This window comes from Asterias amurensis, chromosome 21 (genome assembly GCF_032118995.1).
Source record: "Asterias amurensis chromosome 21, ASM3211899v1".
Classification (NCBI taxonomy): domain Eukaryota; kingdom Metazoa; phylum Echinodermata; class Asteroidea; order Forcipulatida; family Asteriidae; genus Asterias; species Asterias amurensis.
Window position 1 is genome coordinate 14,207,516 of NC_092668.1, and position 26,821 is coordinate 14,234,336.

The window sequence follows — 26,821 nt, forward strand, 5'->3', positions numbered from 1 at the left end:
TTTTAATTTACCGCAATATTGGTCTAGCGCCCTCTATAGTTGGTAGCAGCTCAGTAAAAATAGCGCCTTCCAAAAAGGATGACGTAATGCAATGACGTAATGTAAATGAAATAATATAATATTTTTGTTTCCAAAACGCAGTCAGTAACCCCCTTAATTTTGTTAAGCTTCCCATTCTTCCGAGCATGCACACAAACACAAAGTTCTCCTTCCATAATTTAGACAAGAGTGAGAAACCATACTGTATGAAATTACAGTATTTCGAAACAGAAATCCTTTTGATTGCATTTTGTCAATGTCAAATCTTCGTGTGGCAGTCAACAGGTAGTTTTGCTTTTACAGCACCCTCCATTTCAGAAATGAAATTCTGTTTAATAAAAGTGTGGTCAAAAACCAGTTTTTTTGCATGGTGTGGAAATCGTTTCAGAGTATGCTAATAATAGGGCAACCCTTGAAATATAATGGCGCTTAATAATATTTGCAAACAAAAGAACTGCCCAAATTACATGAAACCCACTACCAGATCGAGTCAAGAAATATGGGACAAAAACAAAATTTTTAACTCCTGACAGAGATGCAATATTTATTTTCTCTTTCTATATATAAGACAACACAAACTTCTATTTTATAAGGGATAGGCAAATATTTTTTGTAACTCTCCGTATAATTTGTACATTTTACAAATGCAGTGTTACACACCTGAATTCTAGAAATATTTTACTTTTTCATAAATTTTTAAAAGGAACTTAGCCGTAAAATTTGTTCCATGTTTTTATTTTAATAAGGATATATTTTTTGTTATATTTGAGAACTTGGCCAAAACATATGTATTTTACAGGTGGAGCCATAATGTTCACATCATACATGAACACAGGGTAATTTACACAAATACATAGCAATATACTTATTGTGTAAGTGCCACGATGACATGAACAAATTCCTTTGGTTTTTGTTGCCCTTGCAAGTCTGCAGCATCAGTTACAAATTAAATAATTATTTAATGAAATATAATGCCCACGTCTTTCACTCTCAGTGATATAGTTCTTTCGCTCTTAGTGATATTTGAAATGCATAAAGTATCAAGACTTTTAACGGTCAGTTAACGTTCAATTCCAACCTTGCTATCGTTTCTCTGCAACGCTGATTAAAGTCAAAGGGTTAACATTCATGCCAATCAAATTTCGGTCAAAAACGTATCTTGTTGGAATAGAAAGTTTGTGCAAGTCCTACAGTAAAGAAGTTCAGTTCTACTGTCTCCTTTTTATGTTCAACTTTCAAACGGGTATAAACCAAGTTAATTTGTACAAGTTTCCTTTTCTAGTATTAAGTAATTAGCGTTAAGGTTAAGTTATTCATTTTCCTCCTCGATTTTGGGTGCAAGGTAGAAGCGAAGGTGGCCATGTTCAGCGATGGGGTATTCCACAACTGTTGGAAGAAAAACAAAACAAATGGAAAATTAGTGAAATTTCGTCTGACAAGTAGCTTGTTGAAGGGAGCCAGTATTAAACACTATGCACATGGTATTAAGGCTGGTAACCAGTTTCTGTCAAGCAAACTTGTGTACTGCAGAGTGAGGACCATTATTTGTGGACGGGTTTGCTGTGTGTATGATTTTACGTCACCAATCAGCTTGTCATTTCATTAGTCTATCAGCCTTTTCACTGGTCTTGATTCAAGGAAAAAGGATGCTCTTCAACACTGAGCTTGCCAGCTGGACCACTTGGGACTTGGGAGTGAATTGTTACTGGTCCAGTTAGTGATTCAGCCAGCCAGCGGACCACTGTTAAAGGGAGAACACTGCTTAACACATCAGAGTTTGTACATTTGGTTTGCAGTAACACTATGTGTATATCTACTTGCTGGGTAGATTATGTTCTTTAGAGAGCTTGTCTTGCTACTACCGTGGAGTAGATTTGTTAATATCGGGAGACTTCTCAATTCTGAAATGAACTGTCCTGCTTTGGCTTAGTGGATCGAGGGGACTTCTCGTTATTAACTTCACTACCGTGGAGCGAGTTCTTAACTGTCCCAACATTTTGTCAAGCTTGCTCTTGTCATCGTCAAGAACATCCAAGTTTTTAAGTCAAAAACACACCACTAACTTGACACCGATGAAGGGAAACATTCACTTACCAATTGGAGCTTCGACGGTAAGGGAGAGGTTGACGGTATCAGAGAGGGATGTAGCCTTGGTGAAAGCACACAGGAACTTCAGAGCAAAACTCTGGGTGCAGGATTCCTTAAGGTCCACAGATACCTAATGGTGGAGAACAAAATGGATGATTTAAGATCCTTCCTCACTCTAGTAAAATCTGACACAATGTGACACCCAAAATCAGGCAATTCCTTGAAAATATTTGAAGTTTGACACTGATGATGGACGCTAAATTCAAATGAGGTCTACAGAATGTTTTCTACTTGGTGTTTATCTTGGTTTCTCCCCTCTTTTATTATAAGAGGTCACCTTACATCACAAGGCCAGACGGCCACTTCAAGGTGAGGGTTACACTTGACTAATTTAGACTATCGACCAAAATCAATTGTCACTAGGGACACGTTGCAACCTACTCCTGGGGCCCGAGACATGGTTACTCCCCTTCACAGTCTGTAAAGATGCAAGGACGAAGCAATTATGGTCAAGTCTCTTGCTCAAAGGAACAAGTGTCGTGACCGGGATTCAAACCCACACTCTGCTGCTGACAACACCAGAGCTTAGCTCCGGTCAACTACACCACTCGGCCACGTCACGCCTCTGCAACACAAAAATGTCATAACCCTGAAAAGTATGAAGAAGTCAACTTACTTGGTCCTCTTCCTTGTCGATGTTTGTGCTGGGTTTCAACTCAATGGAGCCTGATCCCAGGTCGCCGGCAACCTTGAAGTTTACTCTGTTTTTGTGGCAGTCGATGGTGACGGAGTCTCCTAGCTGACTAAGATTGCTGCAAATCCTCTGGAACTCATGTGAGGGCATCTTGATAACGCAACTGTGGTCGGAGTCCTGAAGTATTAAAGAGGTGGTTGAGACAAAGTTAGTTATTTTCCCGTAACTTGGGGTTCGTCCCTCAACTTCTTAAGTTACTAGCCAGCTGGACTAGTTGGGATGTCAAGTCACTCCTCCATCAGCTTCTTCACTGGTTCATTCTACATTGTTACTTTTAGTATTTTAGCCAATTACTTGGGGCAGTCCAAATTACATGAAGACCATGGCCTAAGGCTACCCTTGGTCTTGGCCCCCCTTCAAAAGTTATCACAGAGATGAAATTCCATGCCTGACTTGGGGCTTGAATCATTTGTCTTTGAACCTCAAGAACTTACCGGAATTCCCAGAGCTTCGCTGTCGATCTCCATGAGCTTCATGTCATATGTTGACGTCTTCTCTGTTGATTTTGATTCAAAGACGAACGTTAATGTGTTACCGTCTTCCGTGGCCCTCAATGTGACTACATCGTCGTTACCGGCACATTTCAAAATCTTGGACAAACTGTAATGCAATACAAAGAGATAAAATGAATATGTGCAAATACACAAGTTAGCAATATTGTAAGAATACTTCGCCGAGCTCGAAATTTAACACTGGATCGCAGGACCAAGATTTTAGTGTTTGGCAACTAAACTCATGACAAGACAAGTCTGGCAGGTCTTGTGTTTTCCAATAGAATAAGAATTATAGGCTCCCTCATTGTGTAAATATCTTTGTGAAAAACTGTTGACTATCTAGGTCTGGTGAATAACTTGCAATTTTAAATATTTTTGTGAAAAACTGTTGACTATCGAGTCTGGTGAATAACTTGCAATTTTAAATATCTTTGTTAAAAACTGTTGACTATCGAGTCTGGTGAATAACTTTCAATTTTCTGTTGAGTATCAAGGTACACATTTAAGACAAATCTTCCCTTCTTTGTGCTTGTTCAACTCTTGATTCTTGTCTTTTACAAACGATTCTGCTGGTCCAGTATGTGGTTGTTCCACCCAAAATTTAGCACTTTTAATAGGATTGAACATAAGACTTGACCCACATTCCACAACTTACAGTGTGAGGTTAAGGCCCAGTGTAAGGTTTCTGTCGCAGCGATAATTTTCAAAGCCTTGCTCATCATTCTTCAACTTCAGGGAACAAAGGGCAACGTGACTGGAGTCCATGTTCTGTAGTGAGATACCTGTCAAAAACAAATCAAAATAGTTTGTAAGAACGAGTTAAATTTACGATGATTTTGATAGACAATAATCTGTGCTGCTGCAACAACAGAGGGCGCCCTTGCTTTTTTACATTACAACTAGCCTATGTTTCTGTTATCAATCAAGTAAGTCTGGCGGAGGATGGCACCATCAGACCATTATTGACATGTTTTGAACTAAATAAATAAGAGAGAAGACATTTCAACTATTTCTGTGCTGTAACAATAGAGGCGCCCTTTTTTGACGTAAACAAAAAATGCAGTCTAGTACTAGTAGGCCTATACTATTTTTGATTTCATCATCAAGTTTGATGGCACTTTGTATTTGTCCCCTTTCAGTTTTTTGTATCCTGCCATAGGCCCCTAATTCTTTTTAACCAGATTTTGTCTTTGGACCCGTATTTGTTTTCCAGTCAACTGGTCAAACTTCAAGGCCTGCCTACCTGTCAATGGTCAAGTGACGACTCTACTAAAAATTTGCAAAACCCCAGTTCAGTCGTTTCATTCATTCAATCAATTCATTGACATTGTCTCAAATAACCACTAAGTTCTAAACTTCTAACTGTTTTATTAAAAGAATAGTTTACTTTTCATGCCGTTTATGAATATGACTTGGAATAATAAAGCCCAAACAAAGAAAATCAATTCATAATTTCCTTTGTCTGCAAACAGTGCAATTTCAATTGTGGAAATCTCGGTCGGCCGGCGCGCCAAATTTTCTTTCATGAAACATATTGGAAAATTAAACCATAAACAACTGTCAAAGAAGAAGATACCCAAGCAACTAAACCTACAAAGAATTTACGTCAACATACTGTTATCAAAATCTGAAAAATAAAATGATATTTACCCGATGATGAGCAGTCGAAGTTTGCTTCTGGGAAGAGATCCTTCAGTGATTCGACGACCTTTTTGAGCACAGTGCTCTGCAACATTTTAGCCTCAAACATCTTGGAATTTGATTTGGTGGTGCGAGACGAAAAAGAATCAAAATAACAGATTCTGCACAAAATGAGTGTCTTGTACGTTTAGATGAGTTTTGGAGATCAAAAACCGTCAATTTCAACCTCTAATCAAAGAAAAATTGCACTAGGTCTTGCAGGAGAAAACGTGACGTCGGTCCACTCTGTTCGGTGCTGAGATTGCAAATGATATTTTGCGGGAATATTTCGCGCGACTTGGACTCAAACCGCGGGAAGATTTTGGATTGGCCAGTGAGATTGCGCAGTATCATTAGACTTGCAAATTAGCAGGGCATGTCAAAACATGAGTCCGAAACGTCATCGGCCCTCGGGCTTAGTCAGATACCCTCATTAGTTGCACAGGAACTCTTCTACACAAGTTAGTAGCCAGACCCAGTGCGTTGTCGTGTGTTCGGAGCGGAAATTTCCGAAGGATTCCGAACATTACAGTTTCACTGGTAACTCGATGTTATGATCGTACTGTGTTTTATAATACTGTTATGCATTGAGTGAACCACTGAAAGCATAAGAGTCGGTTGATCTGCCATCAAACTGCTTGTGTATGAAAGAACTAAAACTTTCTGTTGAAATTGTTTCAAATTTTGGTGAAAGAAATACTTGATTGCATTTAATTTTTTCCAGATAGCTGGGTAAGTATGAAGTTACAAGTAGACGTAAAGGCGATGTTTGTCAAAGAATAATTTTAGAAGAAAACTTGATAACTTTTGTGACGGTCCGGTGGTTATGTTCGTTTTTGCAAGTTTTGTATTCTGTTGTACACCTACACACAAGTACACGCAACTCTAATGGGGGCGCGTGTGTTGTGGTTATGAGGGCGCTGTACTTTACACTTACAAAATGAGTAACAATGCACGATCAAAGTTTCCAAACCAAATGTTATGAGAGATGTTCCTTGAGATTAGAACACGATAGAAAGGTATTAATTAAGAAAACAAGTGGTAAACAAGATTTGAGTCTAGAATTTCCAAGGTAAAGAGTGGTCACAAAATTAATTAATGAACTGATTGAATATGATTTTGAAATGAATGAAGAAACTAGACTTAGAGTTAGTTAGAAAGCAAAAAAATAGAGTGGCAGATGGCATCTTTTTCAATCCATGTTTTTAAACAATTTCAAAATTGCTCTCTTTTTAAATAACAACAAAGCATTACAAAATTATTGCACGGTTCAATGTTTAGTTAACTGATAAGTCAAAAGTGTCAATTGGAAAACTTTTTCTACGCTACACAGTCAGAGTCAACTACGAGCTGTTTGTTATTGTTCAGACTACAGTGGTTGTTATGTTTGTTATTGTTAAGATTATGATCTCTCAATTTTAATTTTGTCATTCTTTCCTAGGTCAAAATGTGGTCGTCTTATAACAGTATACTTGTAGAAGTTAGTTGATTTGTTGACACTGTTTGAAACAAGGTTGAAACAGCGTCCCCTTCCAGCCTGACAATGTCAGCCCCACCCTCGGGATTTGGTCGTGGTGGACGTGGAGCAGCCCTGCGGAGCATTCTCGAGAACCCAGTTCGTGCCCCAGGGCAGGCCCGAAATGGGCAGCCGCAACAGAAGCAGGTATCAAGCCCAGCATCAAGCAACGGGATGGCTGCGTCATCCCAAAATGGGCAACAGAAGCAAGTGTCGCTCCCAGCCCCCAGCAATGGAACAACTGCCCCTCCGAGACCAGCTGGCAGAGGATTGGCCGGCTTGTATCAACAGCTGCAAATAAGCAGAGGAAACTCCCCGTCTGGATCAGGGACATCAACTCCAAAATCGTCCACACGTAAGTCAAACCAAACAATCATACCCTCATTCAGTGCCTGAGTCACTGATCCAGTCTTTCAAAAAGAAATCCTGACAATTTGAAGTACTCCAATAGTTGTTATTGAAAATCGGAAACATAAAAAGCCTTTTTTTCCTGAAGACAAGCAGAGTATACTGTTCAAAACGTCAAGACTACACCAGGTCTTTTCAGAGCCAACACTCCTACAGCCAACTCTCCTTAGTTCACTTTTATCTCTTACTTTTGAATGAGAATTTCTTCCCTTTTTTTCCAGCAACTCCAGCAGGATCAGCTTCACCAGGTTCCGGAGCAGGAACACCGCACTCTGGCACCGGAACCCCACCAATGGGTCGTGGTCTAGCAGCTCTGGCATCACGCAGCCCTGCAGCCTTCGGTCGCGCGATCGCTGGCCTTAAACCTAAGGCTTCACCCCTCACCCAGAGCCCTCCAGAGCAGGCGACCCCCATTACGCCCATTTCACCCACATCCACAGCTGCGGCGACCGGTACAGCCACCCCTGAAACCAGGAAAGAATACGCTGGTATGGAGAGAAAAGTTCCACCTCCTGGTCGACATGGAGAAAGGTAGGTCAAGCAAAAACTATTTGTTTCTAAGAGATTGCTTGAGGAATTTGGCTTCACTCAGAATGCCCCACAGTTTTGAAAACACCTGGGGGCAAACACAGTTATCTCTTTGTGAAATCAACCCCTGGACAGCCACTTCTTGTGACTAGTTCTCATGTTAGTAATTTAAGTTTGAAAAACTTTCTCAGGAACATCATGTGGAGTTGGTCTATTTAATGTGGAAAGGCTTTATTTAATGTGTGAGAGGAATACCACAGTGGGGGAATCCCAATTTACATGCAAGGCTCTGGTCTGAGGTGGTGGGATTCGAACCAGGGTCCACAGAGTTAAAAGGCAGGGAAAGAAACCACTGCGCCAACCTGATTCTAATGTCTCTACTTCCAACTCTTTCACCCACCTAGGATACAGGCGGCAACGAACTACATTCCAATCCAGTTTGAGACGGATGCCATCTACCAGTATGCTGTCTTGTACTCCCCTCACGTTGAGAGCAAGAGGATGAGGATGCGCCTTCTATACACCCACCTTGATGAGATCAGTAAAGTCAGAGCCTTTGACGGAATGGTCTTATTTATGCCTCTCCAACTTCCAGACAAGGTAGGACGGTAGAATAATAATAACAAGAATGGGAGACTTTTCGAAAGCTCTGCCACTAGAGGGCAGCAGACCTACCAGGTAAGGGTGCACAACTCCTATACCAAACAATGGTAAATGCTAAAAATTCAAAAATACTCAAAAAATATTTAGAAGTCTCTCAGCCTCTTGAAAACTAAATCAGATACATTGTCATACACTAAACTTCACATTTCTTCTCAAGTTTTTTGTAGGTCAGCATTTTGGAATTTTTGCTAATTACCCTAGAAGAAACTCTCCCAAAACCTCATGCACACCGCTTGTTATCATAGGGGAACTCGTGTCCAGTACGTTCTGTTCCAGAACAGTGCGGTTTATGCTGGCATTGTGTTATGAAAAACAAAAAACAGTTTGGCTAAATCTAAATACAAAATCAAAAACACATGGTGTTTGCTGTCAGTGACCGTCACTCATGCTTCTCCTATTCCTAAGTTGTTGACATTACCTGGTGAAGAGCGCCCTCTCTTGGTGAATGGCAGATAGTGTAAAGTTTCCCATTGAAAGTGCACATAAAAGAACCTAAAACACTTGCTTACCATTGACAAGTAGGGGTTAACCCTAGTGTGTCTGATTCACAACAAGCACCTTTGTTTATAGGTTTCCTCAGGGCTGCGAGCTACACCGCTCACTTATGAGGCATCCTTGGTTTCGGTAACAGAAACATATAATACAAAAACAACCTCCAACACAAACTGGCTCTGCTGATGTGATAGGAAAAATTTTGGCAAACCCTGCCATGAAATTCTTTTATTTTCAACTGCTTCTGTTGGGGTATATTCATGCTAAGACCGACCTTATCTCACTCAGTAACATAGATAACTAAAAGGAGGTAGTGTGATTGTTGGCATTGCTAAAATAATTTCATATGTTTTATTTTCTCTAAGGTGACTAAGTTCAAGTCTATGGGGCTTAAAGAGGACACGGAATACGAGATAAAAGTGCAATTTGTCAAAGCTCTGCACCCGAAGGAGTGCATTCAACTCTACAACATCATCTTTAGAAGGTAAGATAATTTTGTTAATTAAACATTTTTTTTAAATTTTACATTTTGACGTTTCATCCAGATGGAAGACCGTCTTCAAATCTAACTTTGTTCCCCCCAGGACCGTAAGCAAAGAATTGGCACTTATGGAAGCAGGAAGTAGCGCTTACATCAAGCATATTTCAAGGAATTTTTGCTTGTGTGCGTGTTTACTCCATGTTACTAGGCATTCTACGCTTACAAACTAGCGCAAGCACTTGCACAGTAAGTGGAGAATGGTGTTCGTAAGTGCAGAATTCAGCGGTAAGGAGAGCCATGAAATTGGGCCCTGCTGCTGTGCAACTCTTGGAACATTAATTCTTCAAAGATTTTATAAACATAAATTTCTTAGTATTTTTTTCATCTTATTCTGTAAACAACTATTATGTTTTTTTGCTTTTTAATAGGGTCATGAAGCTTCTAAGCATGAGCCAAGTTGGCCGTCACTACTACAGCCCTGGACTCTCCAAGTCCATTCCACAACACAAGTGAGTAACATATGACCAAGGATTCAACACTGAGTACCACAAGGCTTTATACTGTGTCCACTTTGAGAACCACAGGGTTCTATACTGGGTCGTCTCTGAGTCACACTTTCTCATGTTTTCCTTTTCAGATTGGAGATTTGGCCGGGTTATGTCACTGCCATCCATGACTATGAGAGAGGACTCATGTTGCATCTTGACGTGTCTCACAAGGTGCTGTGTTATGAGACAGTCCTCGATACCATGTAAGTACAGGATCTCGCTTGTTTGAACCAAATGTTTCTTTCTCATTGAAATTAGCTAAGGAATCCTAGCGCCTTTGAAGTGTTACGAGGCACTGCAACACCAGGGCATGCCATTTCTCTGGGTTCTTTTGCGTGCATAAATACATAAAACGTGGGACTTGAAGTATTTTTTACTGACGTTTCTTTGCAGGACTGAAATATACAAGAGGAACCCGAGGGGCTACCAGGAGGAATGTGTCCGCCAGATCGTTGGGACTATAGTTCTGACTCGCTACAATAATCAGACGTACCACGTGGATGACATCGCATGGGACAAAAACCCACAGAATAAATTTATGTACCACAACAAGGAGGAGATGACCTTTGTGGATTACTACAAGTAAGCTATTTTATCTTCAAATTTGAATTCTCTTTTCTGATTTGTTGTCCCTTAGCGACGTGAGGTTTGATACAAACCTTGAACATATTGCCCTTATTACATCCTGTGTTCTGTGTTTTTGTAACTCCACGTATTGTGCTATTTTTAAGCCATACGCTACATGTACAGCTGTTGTTTGAAGACTGGAACATTTCATGGGGCGCCGAGGCAATAAACAGGGGCAAGGAGGCGATTGCTTCTGATTAAGTATGACGCCTGGAATGGTCACTGTAAGGTTCAAGTTTGTGTTTCACTGATGCCAAGTTTTGATCATAATCTATTTGTCGATCATATTTTTCAGGAAAGCCTACCAGAAGGAGATCTCAGATCTAGGGCAACCACTTCTGATCAGCCGCCCCAAGAAACGAGAGCAGCAACAGAGAGGGGTACGTAAAATACAAGGCTCTGCTTTTTATGTCCAAATAGTACACACTTCTTGTTCACAGACAGACATATTTGTTGATAAATAGTCAAGCAGTTGTCCTGCAGGAAAAAATATAGTCCCCAGCGATGGCATTTTTGTGGATCTGAGACCGCAAGTCTGTGATGGCACGCTACACACCCCCAAACAAACTACAGTCTACCCTCGTTATAAAGAGCACTGTTATAAAGAGGTTCCGATTGTAAAGAGTTCATTCTGAAGTCCTGAAGCGCATTTCTGCTTGGTGTTTCTTTGTTTTGCTGTCCTCTTATAAAACATTCCTGTTATAAAGAGGTAACTTGGTCAGTCCCAGCAATTCACTTGTTATAAACAAGATTTGATTGTATACAACTAAAAGATGTTTTGGGCGACTCACATGCCTGTTTTTGCTTTGTGTTTTTCAGTCAACGGTCGAAGTGCTTTGCCTGATACCAGAGTTGGCGTGTCGTACAGGGTTGACAGACGAGATGCGGAGTGATTTCAGAGTCATGAAGGTAGTTTTTTTATCAATAATTAAACAACAGTATAACTTTATACCGCGCTTAATACTTTTCCTTACTTTCATTCGTCATTTAGAAAAAAAGTAAATTCATTTAAATCCTCTAGTTTATGTAATCAAGACCTGGAATTGCATCTTGGTAGAGGGTAAGACCATTTTCAGTTTCCAAAGGGCACTTCTTTTGGAAAAGCCCAAGCCTGGAATTTTTGTCATTTTTAAGGCAAGGCCACTTTGGCATTCTAACCAGATATAAACACCAGCCTGATGAGCAATATTGGCTCGTGACAGACTTTACTTTACTTCAGATGTCTTTCTCAGCAATTTCTCTCACCCAAACACATTTTCTTTTCCACTTTAGGATCTTGCGTCGCACACGCGTATCACGCCAGCCCAGAGACATCTCTCGCTGCGGAAGTTCGTTGATAACATCTACGCGAATAAAGACGCTCTGGCTGAGCTGAAGAATTGGGGCATGACGTTAGATAGAGACATCCTAGGGGTAAGTATCCTTGTGGTCTGAACATGGAATAGCTACCAGGGCCCAATTTCAAGTTAGCAAAGAATTGGCGCTTGTGGAAGCAGAGAATTCTGTGCTTATGTCAAGTGCACTTTAATGGGATAAAGGGGAATTTTGGCTTTTGCGTGGCGTACTCCCATGTTACTAGGCATTCTTCGCTTACACAGTTAGCGCAGAAATTCAGCTCTTGCCGTGCAAGCTGAGAATGGTGATCGTAAGCGTGGAATTCAAGAGCCATGAAATTGCGCCCAGGTGAAGTTTTGCGGTAGCACCACGTGTAAATTTATTCTGAGTAGTGGTGGTTTTGAGAAAAACCAGTGGTTGATAACCTCGGCTTTTCGATCAGTATGCTCTGATCCTACGTGAAGTGACATAGGAGAGGAGAATTCTTGAGGATTAAAAAATGTTTTACATATTTTCCTCCCCAGCTTGAGGCAAGACAACTCCCAAGAGAGAAGATCACGATGAGGCATAACACCATCTTGGCCAATCGGGAAGCTGACTGGGGCAGGGAGATGTGCCGGGATAAGGTCATCGTGCCAGTGGATCTTAGAAACTGGCTGCTGGTATTCTGCAAGCGGGACGCCAGCCGAGCCGGCGATTTCCTGAACATGATGGAGCGATGCTGTCCCCAGATGGGGGTTCGAATCCAGGCGCCAACCCGCTTTGAGCTGCAGGATGACAAAACTCAGACGTATCTCAGTAACATCAGGAGTGCCATCAACCCAGAGGTAAGGCTTGTTTCTTCAATTTTGTGGCTGCGGCTGAATCACCTTGGTAACATGTATTGAAGGATAGGCTGTCCTTAGCAACAGCCACATCCGCCAAATTTGACAAAGCCTAAGCAAAATTTGCATACTATTTTTTAAGAACTTGGGCCAATGTTACAGAGCTGCTAAGCAGAACCTTTTCACTTGAAAATATCCTGCTTTGCAAAACTAAGCAGGATACCAGTTGCAAATGGTATTGATTATGTGACATGGTTATTTGGCTTGTAACCTTATTCTGGTAAGCATAAATTTGTTGTGCTTAGCTGCCTTTTGTGCTAAAGCAGCGTTATGAAAACTGCCGTGATTTGATGTTGAAATTATGATACAGAAAGTATTATTTCCTCTGTAAGTAACATGTATCTTGCCTGCCAGAAAATGCAAAAAAAACAAAAGTAACATTCGTCTTGCTTACCTTTTTCTCTCTCGCAGTTGCAACTCGTGGTGGTAATTTTCCCAACGTCCAGAGATGACCGCTACAACGCAGTCAAGAAACTCTGCTGCGTTGAGAAGGCTATTCCGTCGCAGGTTTGTTGAAATTTGGTTCATTTCTAAATTCCTTGATATCCATGATGGTTTGTGATGTTATGCATATGTTGAGATACACCAAGTGAGAAGACTGGTCTGTGACAATTACAAATAGTGTCCAGTGTCTTTAAACAATCAAACAGTTTCGAAAATCAAGGTGTATATATATTTTGTGTCATTTTCTTTTTCAGGTGATTATTTCAAGAACTATAAGTCAGCAACAGAAGCTGCGGAGTGTTACTCAGAAGATTGCGCTTCAGATTAACTGCAAGCTGGGCGGGGAACTGTGGTCCCTGGAAATACCTGTGGTAAGACAACGGACAAAACCCATGCTTGGGTGCTTTATTTCCAACAAATTCAACATTATTGTTGAGTATTTGTGTAATATTGTTAGATAGTTTTATAGTTTAACAAAATCTTGAGCTGTGCCTTTGCGGTAGGAAGGTCTATGGACCCTTCAGCACATACCATGTTCCGCAATGCATTTAGGGAAACCGAGTGTATTACAAAAATAAATTGAGCTGTCAAAATGGGCGACATGCAGTAGTTTACATGTATCTATAAGCAAGGCTTTATAAATGTGTACCACAAAAAAAGTTAGTGTGTAATGATGGACCATCAGTGGCTGATGTTGTTTTACCCAGAATCCTATATGGCCATTCATGTGCATCGAGACTTGGGTATGGGCGAACTGACTTCTCTTCTGGTTTGTCCGTTGTTTGACTGTTTGTTTGTGGGATTTGTATTTTGCCAGAAACATTTGATGGTGGTTGGTATCGACGTCTACCATGACGCAGCTCGCGGAGGGAAATCCATTGGCGCTTTCGTTGCAAGTACCAACGGGTAAGTACCTGCATATATGTGTTTTTCTACTTGCTTGAAAGATGATGTTCTTTTGAGAAGTTGTCTTGCTATAAATTCTAATACTAATATATTAAAATAACTATAGATCAGAGTTACATTTCCTAGAGATGAATTGGAACCTAAAATTCTATGAATAATACCAAGTTGAAACTGCCGCAACTTTGTGTCAACAGCAAAATTTGTTTTTGTTCCCTAGCTTGCTGACGAGATGGTATTCCAGGGTGTGTTTTCAGACTGCGAACCAAGAACTCATCGATGGCCTGAAAATCTGTCTGGTAGCCGCCATCCGCAAGTATCATGAGGTAGGTCTGAAACCCGAACACTCTATAATATTCCAAAATCAGCATCAGTTTTAAACCAAAACAACCTAAGATTCTCAAAAGAATCTGCATCAGTATAAAAACCCTTGCAGTCCAAAATCTCCGAAATCCAATTCAGTCTGTGAATAATGCGGCGAGAGATGCAGTTTGGACCCGCTGTCACCTCGCTTTAATGTAGGTTGAGTCGCCGCTCCTGTGACAGTTTATGCCAGTTTATGCTGTTTCTTCGGAAAGTAGACATTGTGTTAAGCTGAAACTTGCACGGGTCACTTTTAGTGTATCTTTCTTAATAGTTTTCTACCTATAGATTTGCTTAAAGTTGACAAAAAATAAACAATGACTCAACTTTTAATCGTCACACTCACCAATCCTGTACTGTATCATTAACTAACGAAGGTGAACCACAACATGCCAGAGAAGATTGTGATATTCCGAGATGGTGTCGGAGACGGGCAGCTCTCCACCGTGGCATCGTACGAGCAGGAGCAGCTGTCGTCATGCTTTGAGATGTTTGGAGAGACTTATGCCCCTTCACTGACCATCATCATTGTACAGAAGAGAATCAACACCAGGATTTTCGCTCTCTCGGTAAGATCTTGTTAATCCCTCAAGAAAAATATCCTTAAACTTTCTCAAATCAATCATTCATTTTTACCCATACATTGATGTCTATTAAGCACTCTTAGTACTTTCCCAAAGTTTTGTGTACAATTCCATAGGCAAATCAATCGGGTGGGATTCGAACCCACGACGGTTGCATGCTAGAGCAGACGTTTAACTACTAGACCACTGAGCTAGCATTGCTACATGCAGCTTGAATTATATGGCTTGGGCTAACTTGGTGGCTAGAGGTAAGACATCTGCTCTAGTAATGCAAAGGTTGTGGGTTCGAATCCCACCTGAGTGATTTCCCTGTGGATTTTTTCACAAAAGTCAGGATATCTGATATTTCAGCTGGTAACTTGTGTCTGCCAAGAAATGTTTTTCTTCACTTAGCATAATATACAAGCGGTTTCTAAACCGGGGCTTTTAATTTCATTTCTTGCAGAATGGGAACAATCTTGAGAATCCAGCCCCGGGTTGCGTCGTGGATCACACCATCACCCGACCGAACTGGTACGACTTCTTCCTCGTTAGCCAGCACGTTAGACAGGGTACCGTCACGCCAACTCACTATGTGGTGGTGTACGACACTAGCAAATTCACCCCGGACCATATGCAAAGGTAAAAACAGCATCAATGTGGCTCAGAAATACTCCCATAAAAGAGATTCAATACATGGTTGTGTCTTTGCGAATTTACTATTTATTTATTTATAGTTACTTCTTACTCCTAATTTGATATAGTATTGGGTGTGATGTAGCATTAAACCATTATCGTCATTGTCATTACTATTCAGATTGGCATACAAGTTGACCCATCTCTACTACAATTGGCCGGGTACCGTCCGCGTCCCTGCCCCTTGCCAGTACGCCCACAAGCTGGCCTACCAGGTTGGTGAGAACCTGAAGAAGGAACCATCTCTGGAGTTATCCGACAGACTCTTCTTCCTGTAAAGTTCCAAGGCCAGTTCATTTAACCGTGGGCCAATCAAATCTTGACCGGACAAGCCAGCTGGTCTTTTCAATTGACTAATTACAGTATCTTTGCGTTTCCGTTGAGAAACAAAGTAGCATGACAAATAAGATTAAAGCCATTGGACCCTTTTGGTAAACAGTATTGTCCAAGGCCCACACTTCGTGTATCACAACTTATGTATAAAATAACAAACCTGTGAAAATTTAGGCTCAATCGGTCATCGGTCAACTCTTTTTTTTTTCTGTACCAAAAAAAAGGGTCCAATGGCTTTTAATGTCTTCTCTAAAAATGCTTGTTCATCTTGAATCTGGGCTTGAAAAAATAAATTTGAGCCATGGCATGGGATGGTTTCATAGAGATGTGATATTTTTGGTCTGACATGAGGAAAGGTGCTGTTTAACCCTCCTACTTTAATACCATGAATCTATCAGGGAACCTGCTGTTTTAGCTGGTAACATTTGTTCAGTTAATGTCTTTGCTGAACATCTTTTTGTTAAACTTGTTTTTTGTTGACCATTTTTTTGTCCCTTGATGTTGCATTATTTATTTTAGTTGAAAGTATTTGTGTGGCAAGAAGATGCTTTTTGTCGTTTAAAAGTTTAAAAACAGTTTAAATTTGTAAGAAAAAGATGAAGGTATGTTGAACAGAGTTGTTTTTTGAAATTTTTTATTTTTATTTTGAAATGACTCGGTGATGAATGTCAAATTTAGCCCAGGTTTTTTCATAACAAAAGTGCCAAGTATCCTAAATAATTTCCATGTGTGTGCTAGGTAGAGTCGTAATAGTTGCAACTTTTTCGCCAAATATTTTGTGAAGGGATGGTGCTACATCTTGCATAAAAATTAAGTGTGATCAGCCATTTCCCTCTGTTTTTGGCAATTAGAAAGTTGCATGTCTGTTACATGTAGCTGACGAAAGCAAGAAAGTAGCTGTCTGGACCAGTTGGACAGAACTCTCAATGGTCATTGGGGTTCACAGTGGTCAAGTGGTTAGACTATAAGACTTGCAATCACAAGGTTGTGGGTTCGAATCCTACCAACCTAACCGCTATTTTTACAATGCCGAGTAATTCAATATTCAGTGACAATGCATGAACAAAATGTTTCAATGCAGTCAACAAACCATTCACCTGGTCAAGTGGTTAGACTGTAAGACTTGTAATTACAAGGTTGTGGGTTCGAATCCTACCAACCTGACCGCTATTTTTACAATGCCGAGTAATTCAATATTCAGTGACAATGCATGAACGAAATGTTTCAATGCAGTCAACAAACCATTCACCTGGTCAAGTGGTTAGACTGTAAGACTTGCAATCACAAGATAGTGGGTTCGAATCCTATCCTAGTACTGTTTTCACAATTACTAGAATAAGTATTGTCGCCTAGTAACTGTGTAAACATTTCTTGATTTGTGCAATGCATAATCATAGACGTTAAGCCAAAGTTGCTTTAAAAGAGATTGACTGTGTGCAAGCTTGGTGTGTATATCCCCTTGTGGAGATTTCCGAGTTCCCTCGATGGGAACATCAAGAAAAACAAAGAAAGAAAGTGTTGTACCTGGCAAGCAGACCACTTTTCAGGAAGAACGCTGAGTTGCAGTCATGCCATTGGTGCAAGGTGGATGTTCCAAATTGCAACAAAACAACCAAAGAAGGCCTGTATTTTTCTTGTTTATTTTATCTATGATTTATTTTTTTGAAAGTAAAAGCTAAACTTGACTTTAATTTGTGATTTTGTTTGTTTGTTAAGAAGTTCATGACAAATGTATTCAGTTGATGCTGCCTAGTTTGAGGTCAGTGGGTTTTTCTCTCGTAATTTCATGTGCAAAGTTTAAAAAAAAAAATTGTTATCTTATTTTTTTAAAAGCAAAGGTGCCAATAAGCGGGATGAAAGAAGCCCACTATTGTGTTTAAATATTTTATTTGTGAAATGTAACACCCATGAGGGTCTGTAAACCTCTGAAATGTAACACCCAGGAGGTTCAGGGGGCTACATCCTCGCCCCCTCTAGACCAACCAAGGGGAGAGCCAGGCCCATTTCTCTAATCCTTTATTCATGGTGATGAAGAGAATCTTTAAAACCTCTGAAATGTAACATCCAGGAGGTTCAGGGGGCTTCATCCTCTAGACCAAGGGGAGACTTGGGCCCACTACCCTACTCCTTTATTCATGGTGAGGTAGAGAGTTTGTAAATCCTCTGAAATGTAACACCCATGAGGTTCAGGGGGCTTCATCCTCTAGACCAAGGGGAGATCCAGGCCCACTACCATAGTTCTTAAATCATGGTGATGTAGAGAGTCTGTAAATCCTCTGAAATGTAACACCCATGAGGTTCAGGGGGCTTCATCCTCTAGACCAAGGGGAGATCCAGGCCCACTACCATAGTTCTTAAATCATGGTGATGTAGAGAGTCTGTAAATCCTCTGAAATGTAACACCCATGAGGTTCAGGGGGCTTCATCCTCTAGACCAAGGGGAGATCCAGGCCCACTACCCTACTCCTTTATTCGTGGTGATGTAGAGAGTCTGTTAAACCTCTGAAATGTGAGGTTCAGGAGGCGTCATCCTCTACACCAAGGTTTGACAAGAAATAAAACCAACAGTTTGTTAAGCGTCTGGTAAGCGTTTCGGTGCAGAGATATTGCCCTCATTGGTGTGATGGGTTAACGTAATTTTGATCAACAGTAATACATGTATTTGTTTTTATGTTGTGTAAAGTAATGTTTATTTCATTTTTATCTGCATGTTATATAATTTAATTTTTATTATAAAAAGATGTCGAGCCAAGTGACTTTTTTATTAAAGTTTTGTATTTTTAAAGGTTATGTTGTTTAAAAAAAGAAAAGAAAACAGATTTCAGGAATTTTCTCAGTGTCATCTTGTGTATTTTTTAGAGAACTTTCAATACTAACCCAACATGGTGTTGTGAGTGATACAAGGAGGATGTGCTAAAGTTTTACCCGCAATTATGAAATTATTATGGTTTTAATAAAGCAGATTAACGAAAACAGGACTTGAACCAACAATCTCTGGATTAGCATACCGGAGCTCTACCAACTGAGCTATCCAGCCCTATGTTTGAGACTGTCACTAACCCAACTTGTTCATTGTGCTTCGAAGCGGAAGAACTGTTTTGACATTGTTTTATGTTCAAAGTTGGGATTGCTCTAAATATATTAAGAGACATGGCATACTGGAGCAGTCAATTCTCCAAGTCGAAGAAAGAAAATGTTTGTACCACAACCAAAATTAACTGTGCATGCTTTATTTATAACCCTGTATATGTGCATAATGACAACAACGATCACTTAAATAGCACATCAATTAAAGGACTTTAAATAACAAATGCATCTTGGGTCTAAAATTGAATATCCTTCCTTTCAACTTAAGAGTTTGAACTGTTCTCAAATAGCCAGTGCAAAATTCATTCTAAAAACAATGTACATCAATACCCTGAATACGATTTGATAAAATGTATATAACTTTGCATTAACCAATTACTTCTTATACATTATACATATATATTCATAGATTTTAAATTACATTAACATCATAGTGTATATAACAATTTTATATTCAGCATGAAATCAACATTGGACTGCACTGAACTCTAAATTTCTGCTCAGTTCTCTAGGCAAAACATACTTTACTGCCTGGCACAGGTTTCCCCTAGAGTAATCAAAATAATATCTTCTGCGGGCCTTGAACTTTTCTCTCGAAGTGGCACTGCAATATTTCTCTGTACAGGGGCACTCTATGAGGAAAACGTAAGTTTGTGGTTCCTTGCAAAGGGCACCGCATCTAAAGCACAGGGCACCACGACAATTGCTTTAGGTGCAAAGTCTTATTTTGAGGCCTGCAAGTGTGATAAGATCATCCTTGATCAAGCAGCCAGGTCTTGGGATAGAGTCTTAGGGATGGGCTAATACTGAATTGATAAACAACATGTTGATGTCTGATAACAGCACTGACCTAGACACTGCGAAGGCTCTGCCACTGATAACGAGTATCAAATATCACAGAGAAAGAACAAAGTCAAAAAAGGCAGTTCAAATTATTGTATGTTGTTGGCCCTGTAATATGGACAGTTTGGGAACAGGGCTTATACCTTGATTTTTATCAGGCAATGATGGTGGCCCTATAACATGAATAATTGTGGGCAAGCTGGGTACAAAGCAAAGTACAATGTATACCCTCTTAAACCCCCAACAGGGTGGCACTTGGTCCACCAATAGAGGTACATGTATGGTCCTCCAGAGGGCTCTACTCGCCCTTGGTGGACTTCCAAAGACGTAGATTCAGAGCCCACCACTAAAACATCTCTAGCTTACAACCATAAACCCTGTTAACATCTAAAACAGTCCGTTGACCTGGATGATGGGTATTTCCAATGTTAGTCACATTGGCCACCATAATTAATAATGTAGTTTCCTGTGTGAATTTCTTGACATGATTTTAAACAGAAAGAACAAAGTAATGTGAACTTAATTTTCAAATACAGACACGATTCGCCTCATAAAATCATTTAACAATCTCCATGGTACAGCATAACTCAGTGCAAACAATGTAATTTTTGACAGACATGGCGCTATGTTTGCTATTATACAGAGAGTTGAAAATAATGCATTTGTTACCATGGCAACATTTGGATGAGTATTTGTTACCAAGGCAACAGATCACAATATTTGGAATCTGGACAAAATTCTGACTCAAGCGCCAAATTGTTTATAATCTATAATTAAGCGGTAGCTGAAACTGCCTCATGACCATAGGCGGGTTGGGTGGGGCGTTGCCTGCAGTATTTGGGCGGGTTCTTTGTCCAGTTCCCCTGATGTCGATACTCACGCCTTGGATACGGAGTCGAGATAAGCTTCGTTCTGTTATATTCCGGCAGTCTTTAACCTTCAACGTCTTCAGGCTCTGGCACTTTTGAGCTAGTTTACTGAAAGAAATAAGAAATTTAAGATATTCAATTAGAGATATTCAACTAGGGAGGAATTAATTTCCTGTCACACTTATTATTACTTTCTTTTACACATAAATGGTTTTACCAGTTAAATGTTCAGCACTATTAAATGGTAACACAGTAGGAGGGTTGACTATTGACTTACTGAATAGCATCATCAGTAACACGCCAGCATCCTTCTATATCCAAATACTCCAGCTGGTAGCAATTCAAAGCTAACCTCTCGATGGACACTTGAGTTATTCCATAGATCCTAGCCAACGAAATCCAGCGAAGTTGAGGCTGCAACGACGCTAACATGTAGATGGTGTCATCGTTCAGCTCCCAGCAACCCGTCAGATCGATCCGTTCCAGATTCTTACACTGCATCGTTAGGCACTCGACCATCGACGACGACACCCAGTGACACTCCCGTAGTAGCATCGTCTGTAGATCTGGACACCGCCCCGCGATCATGTTTATCGTCAGACACGACAGCCCGGAGCATTCCGATAGGTCAATATGACGGAGCCGCTGGTTCCTCTTGATGATGGATACAAGTGTCGCATCAGTCAACCAACCCCTGCAGTTTGTTACAACGAGCTTCTGTAAGTTCTCCACGTCCCTTGTGGCGATCTTGAAAGCATCAGCGCTTGCTCGGCAGGTGATGTTGGACCAATCCAGTGAGCGTTGATGATGGAAGTAAGCCTGGACAAGGTCGCAGAAGTCTTTGTTTAAGGAGCGTAGTCTGAAGATGTCAATGATGGTGAGATGGGGAAGGATGCGGGTGATGAGAACATCCTCCCAAGGAAGATCGATAAGACGTGGTGATGACCTGGAACGAAATTCAAATAAATGAGGACGTTTGGTTACCAAACTAATATTAATAATCCTTTCACAAAGTTAAGTTCTGCCTGGATTCAAGAACAAGTTTAAATAAAGAACTTGATATAATTGTTTAAATAAAGAACTTGATATAATTCTCATGGCATTCCATTGAAGATTGAATGAAGATTGAAGATATGATATCCACCGACTTGTTTGTAAGAATAAGATTATTTTAATACAAGTTTAATAACAAGCTTGGATCTACTCACATCTTTGACATCAAAGATTCGTAAATCTTGAATTACAAAACTGTCTCTAGGCCTCGCGTCGTCGTAGGCTTTCAAAGATTCGTAAATCTTGAATTACAAAACTGTCTCTAGGCCTCGCGTCGTCGTAGGCTTGTCACCCGCCACTCGCACCCGGCGTCCACGGCACTGCACTCATATGCACTGCCACTTGGCCACTGCCAAACCGAAACCGGCCGGTAAAGAAAATGCAATCACAAACACGCTCTCAAAAAAGCCACTCTCAAAATGGCACTCTTCAGCATCCACATAAAGTAATCCCTATTGACAATCTATCTAGGGATATATCTTGGTTTTTGCAACTTATGGTTTTATGAATAAAAAGTATTGGCAAATATTGACAGTTAAAAGATCATCGCAGAAACTGGAAAACTAAAAAGGTAAACAGCGACCTCAAGTGGTTGCTTTTCGCCAGTTACTTGTCAATATTGTCACGTGATATTACTTCATTCAAGGAACTTGGGTGGTAGACACTTCGTACACACCTTGCATCTTTTTCAGTATTTCCCTAATTTATCGGTTAGTCCAGTTGCACATTTTATTGAGGTAAGTTGTAAAAATGTCCCAACTTCTACACAAATTATATAAAAGGAACTTGGTCACTGTGGTGATGGTAAATGTCGACTAAATCTCATGACTTCTTCAGTCATGACTTAGCCTTTTTGCTTTGTTTTCTTTTTGCAGTGAACATGCTTACCCACTATGGGCGTGGCCAAGCTGAAACCTCCCCATTTTGTTGTAACCATACCGATACAAAATTAAAGTCGATTTCCGGCGTTTTAAACCAGATGTCCACTTACTATACCCTAGTCATAATTAGCAGTTAGCTCTCTTGCTTGTCGTGGGTGTTTTGGATGTTTAAATTTATAATAAAAATACATAATTTATAAAATAAAAAAAGTAATATTATTATTCAATTTTAAACTTATTTATAAACAAGTTAAATATTTCATTTTCAAATATTTTTTAAAATTTCCCTTATCCTACTGCCACCACCTTTTCATTTGTTATTATGATTATGAAATAAATGAGTATTAAATTTATCTCAATTATAAATAAGATAATCCTTTTGGATTATAATAGTAGTTACAAAGTGGTGGCAAGACACAGAAATCTTTCCAAAATTTGAATTCTTCCTAACCTTGGCCTTAATTAAAATTAAATTAATATTGTCAATAATTGTCTGTTTATTTGCTTTGTAGGGTATTCAATGAGATGACAAGAGAGCCTGACTCGTCTTTAGAACCACATCTTAGCAACTTTCCCAACGACAAGAATTTCTCCTGACAGAATCTCCACTCACCAACGAGTCGTTTACTTTCCGCTCTTATAAGAAGATGATGAGCATGGCTAAAGACGAGAGGGAGAAATGCCAGGACAGGGTTGGTCCAAACCCAGGAACTGGGACTTTTTTTTCCTCTAATGTATGACTTTGAAGGTTGTACTATTTAGTTCTAGCACAACCCCAGGCAAACTTAAAAATCAATGTTTTAATGCTTTCTTGCCAAACTGTAATATTTTTGTTGTTTTTCAGATTTTACTAGAACCCTATACATACATCCTTCAAGTTCCTGGCAAAGAGATCAGAGTTAAACTAACTAAGGTAAGATCGCTTTGTCTTCGAAAAACAAGTTTTGCTGACGAATCTTAGAGGATGAACTTGTCAACCCTCTTACTATTAGTGTGATTCACAACACAACCAACTAATGTTTTGATCATAACAGGATATCGCTCAAATAATAAAAACAAAGCATTTGTTACTTGTTTGAAATGACATAACTTTCGTTTTTTATTGTTTTCCAGGCTTTCAATTATTGGTTAAAGATTCCGGCGGAGAAGCTTGAGAAAGTCAGCGAGATTACTCAAATGCTCCACAATGCAAGCTTATTGTAAGTTAAATTCAGTTAGGGCCACGTCGCACGAGGCAATTAACAGGATAACCAGTCTTGGCAGTGTCACTTTTTTGTTTATAGTGTCTTCTGAGTTGGAAGTCGCTAGCAGATAAAAATGGCTTTTGTGCTACCGACTGTCTCCAAGTTGCCTGTGACAATTGCCTTGTGTGACAGTAACAATTATAATCTGTGTTGTAGTATTTATACTTAGTACCAATTGGAGGTTACTCACACTATTACCCAATTACTACTCTAGTACCGTTTGGAACGGATTCAGAGTCGTACTCAAGTACTACCTGGATGGTACCCATTTAAAAAAAAAATTATGCAAGTTCGCCCAAAACAAGGCTAAAAGTCACTCTAGGTGAAGGGCTACAAGGAAGAAAACTAAGAAATGCAGAAACTCAGTGGAGCTGAAGGTAGAAATTGATATTCCTCTTAAAAAATGGCAGATCATAGGATGAAGGGAAACGTGCACCAGGCAAAGAGATGCAGTACGGGAGAAAAAGCTACTGGAGTAGCTCTTTGTTCTTCATCTTGGCACAGCCACAGTATAAGGATGAGAACAAGCAGAAAGCCTGGTCTCACGCTCAAACACCCTGACAGGTTCTCTACAGTACTATTCATAAATGACCTATTTACAGAGATATGTACGTAGTAATAATAATATGTGTTGTATGCCTTGGCATTGATCTTCTAGTTTATAATATCCATTTTTATCTCCAGAATTGACGATATTGAAGATAACTCCTATCTACGTCGAGGCATTCCCGTAGCTCATAGTATATTTGGCACGGCACAAACCATTAATGCAGCAAATTATGTATACTTCCTTGGTCTACAGAAGACTACAGAGTTACAGCACTCAGAAGCGACTAGAATATTTATGGGTAAGGAAACAACGACCATTTAAAAATTCTCATACCCCCTTTCGGTTGGAATCCTGGTGGTCATAACACTTGTGTCCTTGAGCAAGATATTGTACATAATTGCTTCTCTTCACCCAGGGGTATTAATGGGTACCTGCGAGGGTAGAGGTTGATATTGTATTTGAGAAAGATTAAATGAATGTTAATTGCCCAATGACCAGGGAACCTATGTAAAGCGCATTGATTCGTTATTGTAAAATTGCGCTAAATAAGAACTATTCATTATTATTAAAATATTGACTGTTAGTTTTCTCTCGTTGATTTTTCAGAGCAGTTAATTTTGTTACATCAAGGTCAGGGCATGGATATATGGTGGAGAGATACGTTTGTTTGTCCGACTGAAGAAGAGTACAAGGAAATGGTCCTAAAGAGTAAGTTAGTTTGAAGAATGTCGTTGTCACACTTTTTAAGAATATCGTTATCACACTTTCAAACCCCGACTTAATAAAATAAAGACAACAAATGTTTTAGTGACTAGATTATTTGTTCTCTGTTGAGATAATGTGGAATGTCTGCACCAGGAATTGACCAAACCTTAACGCTTGCTCAGCACACAACCAGTCCATCTCAAGAAAGTTTTACGAAAAACCGATAATTTACTCTTTTAAAGATCAAGTTTTGTGGGTTTTGTTGTTTTTATTTTTGCAGAAACTGGAGGCTTGTTCGGATTAGCAGTCAGACTTATGCAACTATTTAGCGAAAACAAAAGGTAAGACTCAAAAAATTTGAAAAGACTAGTTTCTGTCAAATCAAATCAAGTGAGATTTGCAGAGACACCATGTAATAAATCTCTCTTACGAACTGTGGTTGTTCTGAATCGGCCCTTCCTAACATGATTTTCTGTTCCCTTCTCACTTCCAGCAACTTCACCCCGCTGAGTGACTTGCTCAGTCTGTACTTCCAAATCCGCGACGATCTTGCCAATCTACAGTCTAAGGAGTACACGGAGAACAAAAGCTACTGCGAAGACTTGACGGAAGGAAAGTTCTCGTTTCCGATCATCCACGCGGTGCTGAGTAAGCCGGATGACAATCAGGTCATGAACATTCTAAGGAAGCGGACGACCAACAACGAAATTAAGAAGTACTGTGTGGATTACTTAGAAAAGGTGAATGACTAGTCAAGACAAAGATAGTATTTGTATAATTTATTTTTACCCTTACACTGAGGTGTATTAAGGACTGTATAGTCAGTACTTTTGAGTTCTGTGAAAAAAATCCACGATGCAAAAATAACAACTATTCAAGTGTTGGAGTACCACTGCTAAATCATAGGTCTTAAGCTGCATCTAGCCACCGGGCTAGTAGGTAAGACATCTGCTGTAGCAGGACAAAGGTTGTGGGTTTGAATCCCACTTGACCTGCCTGCAGATTTTTCAAGAGCACCAGTGTCATGACAGGGATTCGAACCCACACTCTGCTGCTAACAACACTAGAGCTTGGGTCCAGTGAGCTAGACCAATCGGCCACGACACACCAAAACTACATTGATCAAAATGATTTTACATTATGTGTGGGTAATTCTTGACTAAGTTCTTAAATAAGTTTTCCGTATAATAAAACACAAATGTCGCTATCACTCTAATTAAAATTCTGATTTTTCTTATCTCTTGAACAGATTGGATCGTTTGAATACACTAAGCGAGTTCTTGCCGATTTAGAGAAGAAGTGAGTATTGACTGAGTTTTGAACAAACCTCATTTTTATTTAAAGGGGCTGTGTTGTCATGATAATAGCAGGCCTCTGGTTGTACATGGAATTATGAACTCTTACCCAGTTACTGCACACACAGAGAACTGTTTTTGGACACGTGTGTATTGTGCGGATGTATTCTCATCATATGATACAATAATGCAGGTTGGCGTTTGATAACAAAATTCTTCATTTTTGTCCTGCAGAGTTTTGGACGAGATATCAAAGTTGGGTAAGAACCCGCACTTGGAAGCAATGGTGGATGAACTCAGTAAAGTGTATAAGGAGCCTACAGAGTCATAATGAATCAGGAGTTGAACCTCGGACCACTGAGATGAAATGCACACAGTTAGAGTTTGTCAGAGTTCGGCTTAACCAGGCATTGAACCATGGACCAATGATTTGGGGTTCACCGAGAATAGGAGCT

General features: G+C 39.9%; 4 protein-coding genes across 4 annotated transcripts; 2 read left to right on the forward strand and 2 right to left on the reverse strand.

Annotated features, from left to right (window-relative positions):
* Nucleotides 1–561: 561 nt before the first annotated feature.
* LOC139953280 (proliferating cell nuclear antigen-like) lies at nucleotides 562–5,331 on the reverse strand. The gene is made up of 6 exons (XM_071952757.1): nucleotides 5,026–5,331; nucleotides 4,031–4,157; nucleotides 3,316–3,481; nucleotides 2,804–2,998; nucleotides 2,134–2,257; nucleotides 562–1,425 (listed from the first exon to the last, which is right to left on the reverse strand). Exons 1-6 carry the CDS (start codon nucleotides 5,123–5,125, stop codon nucleotides 1,349–1,351), a joined length of 789 nt encoding a protein of 262 aa, XP_071808858.1. The 5' UTR covers nucleotides 5,126–5,331; the 3' UTR covers nucleotides 562–1,348.
* A 325-nt stretch (nucleotides 5,332–5,656) lies between these two features.
* LOC139952897 (piwi-like protein 1) lies at nucleotides 5,657–18,640 on the forward strand. The gene is made up of 19 exons (XM_071952183.1): nucleotides 5,657–5,787; nucleotides 6,497–6,926; nucleotides 7,201–7,510; nucleotides 7,912–8,107; nucleotides 9,028–9,146; nucleotides 9,572–9,652; nucleotides 9,781–9,894; nucleotides 10,085–10,273; nucleotides 10,614–10,698; nucleotides 11,138–11,227; nucleotides 11,591–11,731; nucleotides 12,178–12,480; nucleotides 12,949–13,044; nucleotides 13,236–13,352; nucleotides 13,799–13,887; nucleotides 14,105–14,210; nucleotides 14,625–14,816; nucleotides 15,277–15,452; nucleotides 15,628–18,640. Exons 2-19 carry the CDS (start codon nucleotides 6,599–6,601, stop codon nucleotides 15,782–15,784), a joined length of 2,889 nt encoding a protein of 962 aa, XP_071808284.1. The 5' UTR covers nucleotides 5,657–5,787; nucleotides 6,497–6,598; the 3' UTR covers nucleotides 15,785–18,640.
* A 181-nt stretch (nucleotides 18,641–18,821) lies between these two features.
* Nucleotides 18,822–22,234, reverse strand: LOC139952898 (uncharacterized). The gene is made up of 3 exons (XM_071952185.1): nucleotides 21,847–22,234; nucleotides 20,916–21,584; nucleotides 18,822–20,746 (listed from the first exon to the last, which is right to left on the reverse strand). Exons 1-3 carry the CDS (start codon nucleotides 21,855–21,857, stop codon nucleotides 20,530–20,532), a joined length of 897 nt encoding a protein of 298 aa, XP_071808286.1. The 5' UTR covers nucleotides 21,858–22,234; the 3' UTR covers nucleotides 18,822–20,529.
* A 92-nt stretch (nucleotides 22,235–22,326) lies between these two features.
* Nucleotides 22,327–26,798, forward strand: LOC139952912 (geranylgeranyl pyrophosphate synthase-like). The gene is made up of 10 exons (XM_071952213.1): nucleotides 22,327–22,428; nucleotides 23,085–23,264; nucleotides 23,417–23,485; nucleotides 23,686–23,771; nucleotides 24,501–24,664; nucleotides 24,973–25,074; nucleotides 25,352–25,412; nucleotides 25,565–25,811; nucleotides 26,321–26,370; nucleotides 26,601–26,798. The coding sequence occupies exons 2-10, from the start codon at nucleotides 23,220–23,222 to the stop codon at nucleotides 26,695–26,697; spliced, it is 921 nt and encodes a 306-aa protein (XP_071808314.1). The 5' UTR covers nucleotides 22,327–22,428; nucleotides 23,085–23,219; the 3' UTR covers nucleotides 26,698–26,798.
* The last annotated feature ends 23 nt before the right edge of the window (nucleotides 26,799–26,821 follow it).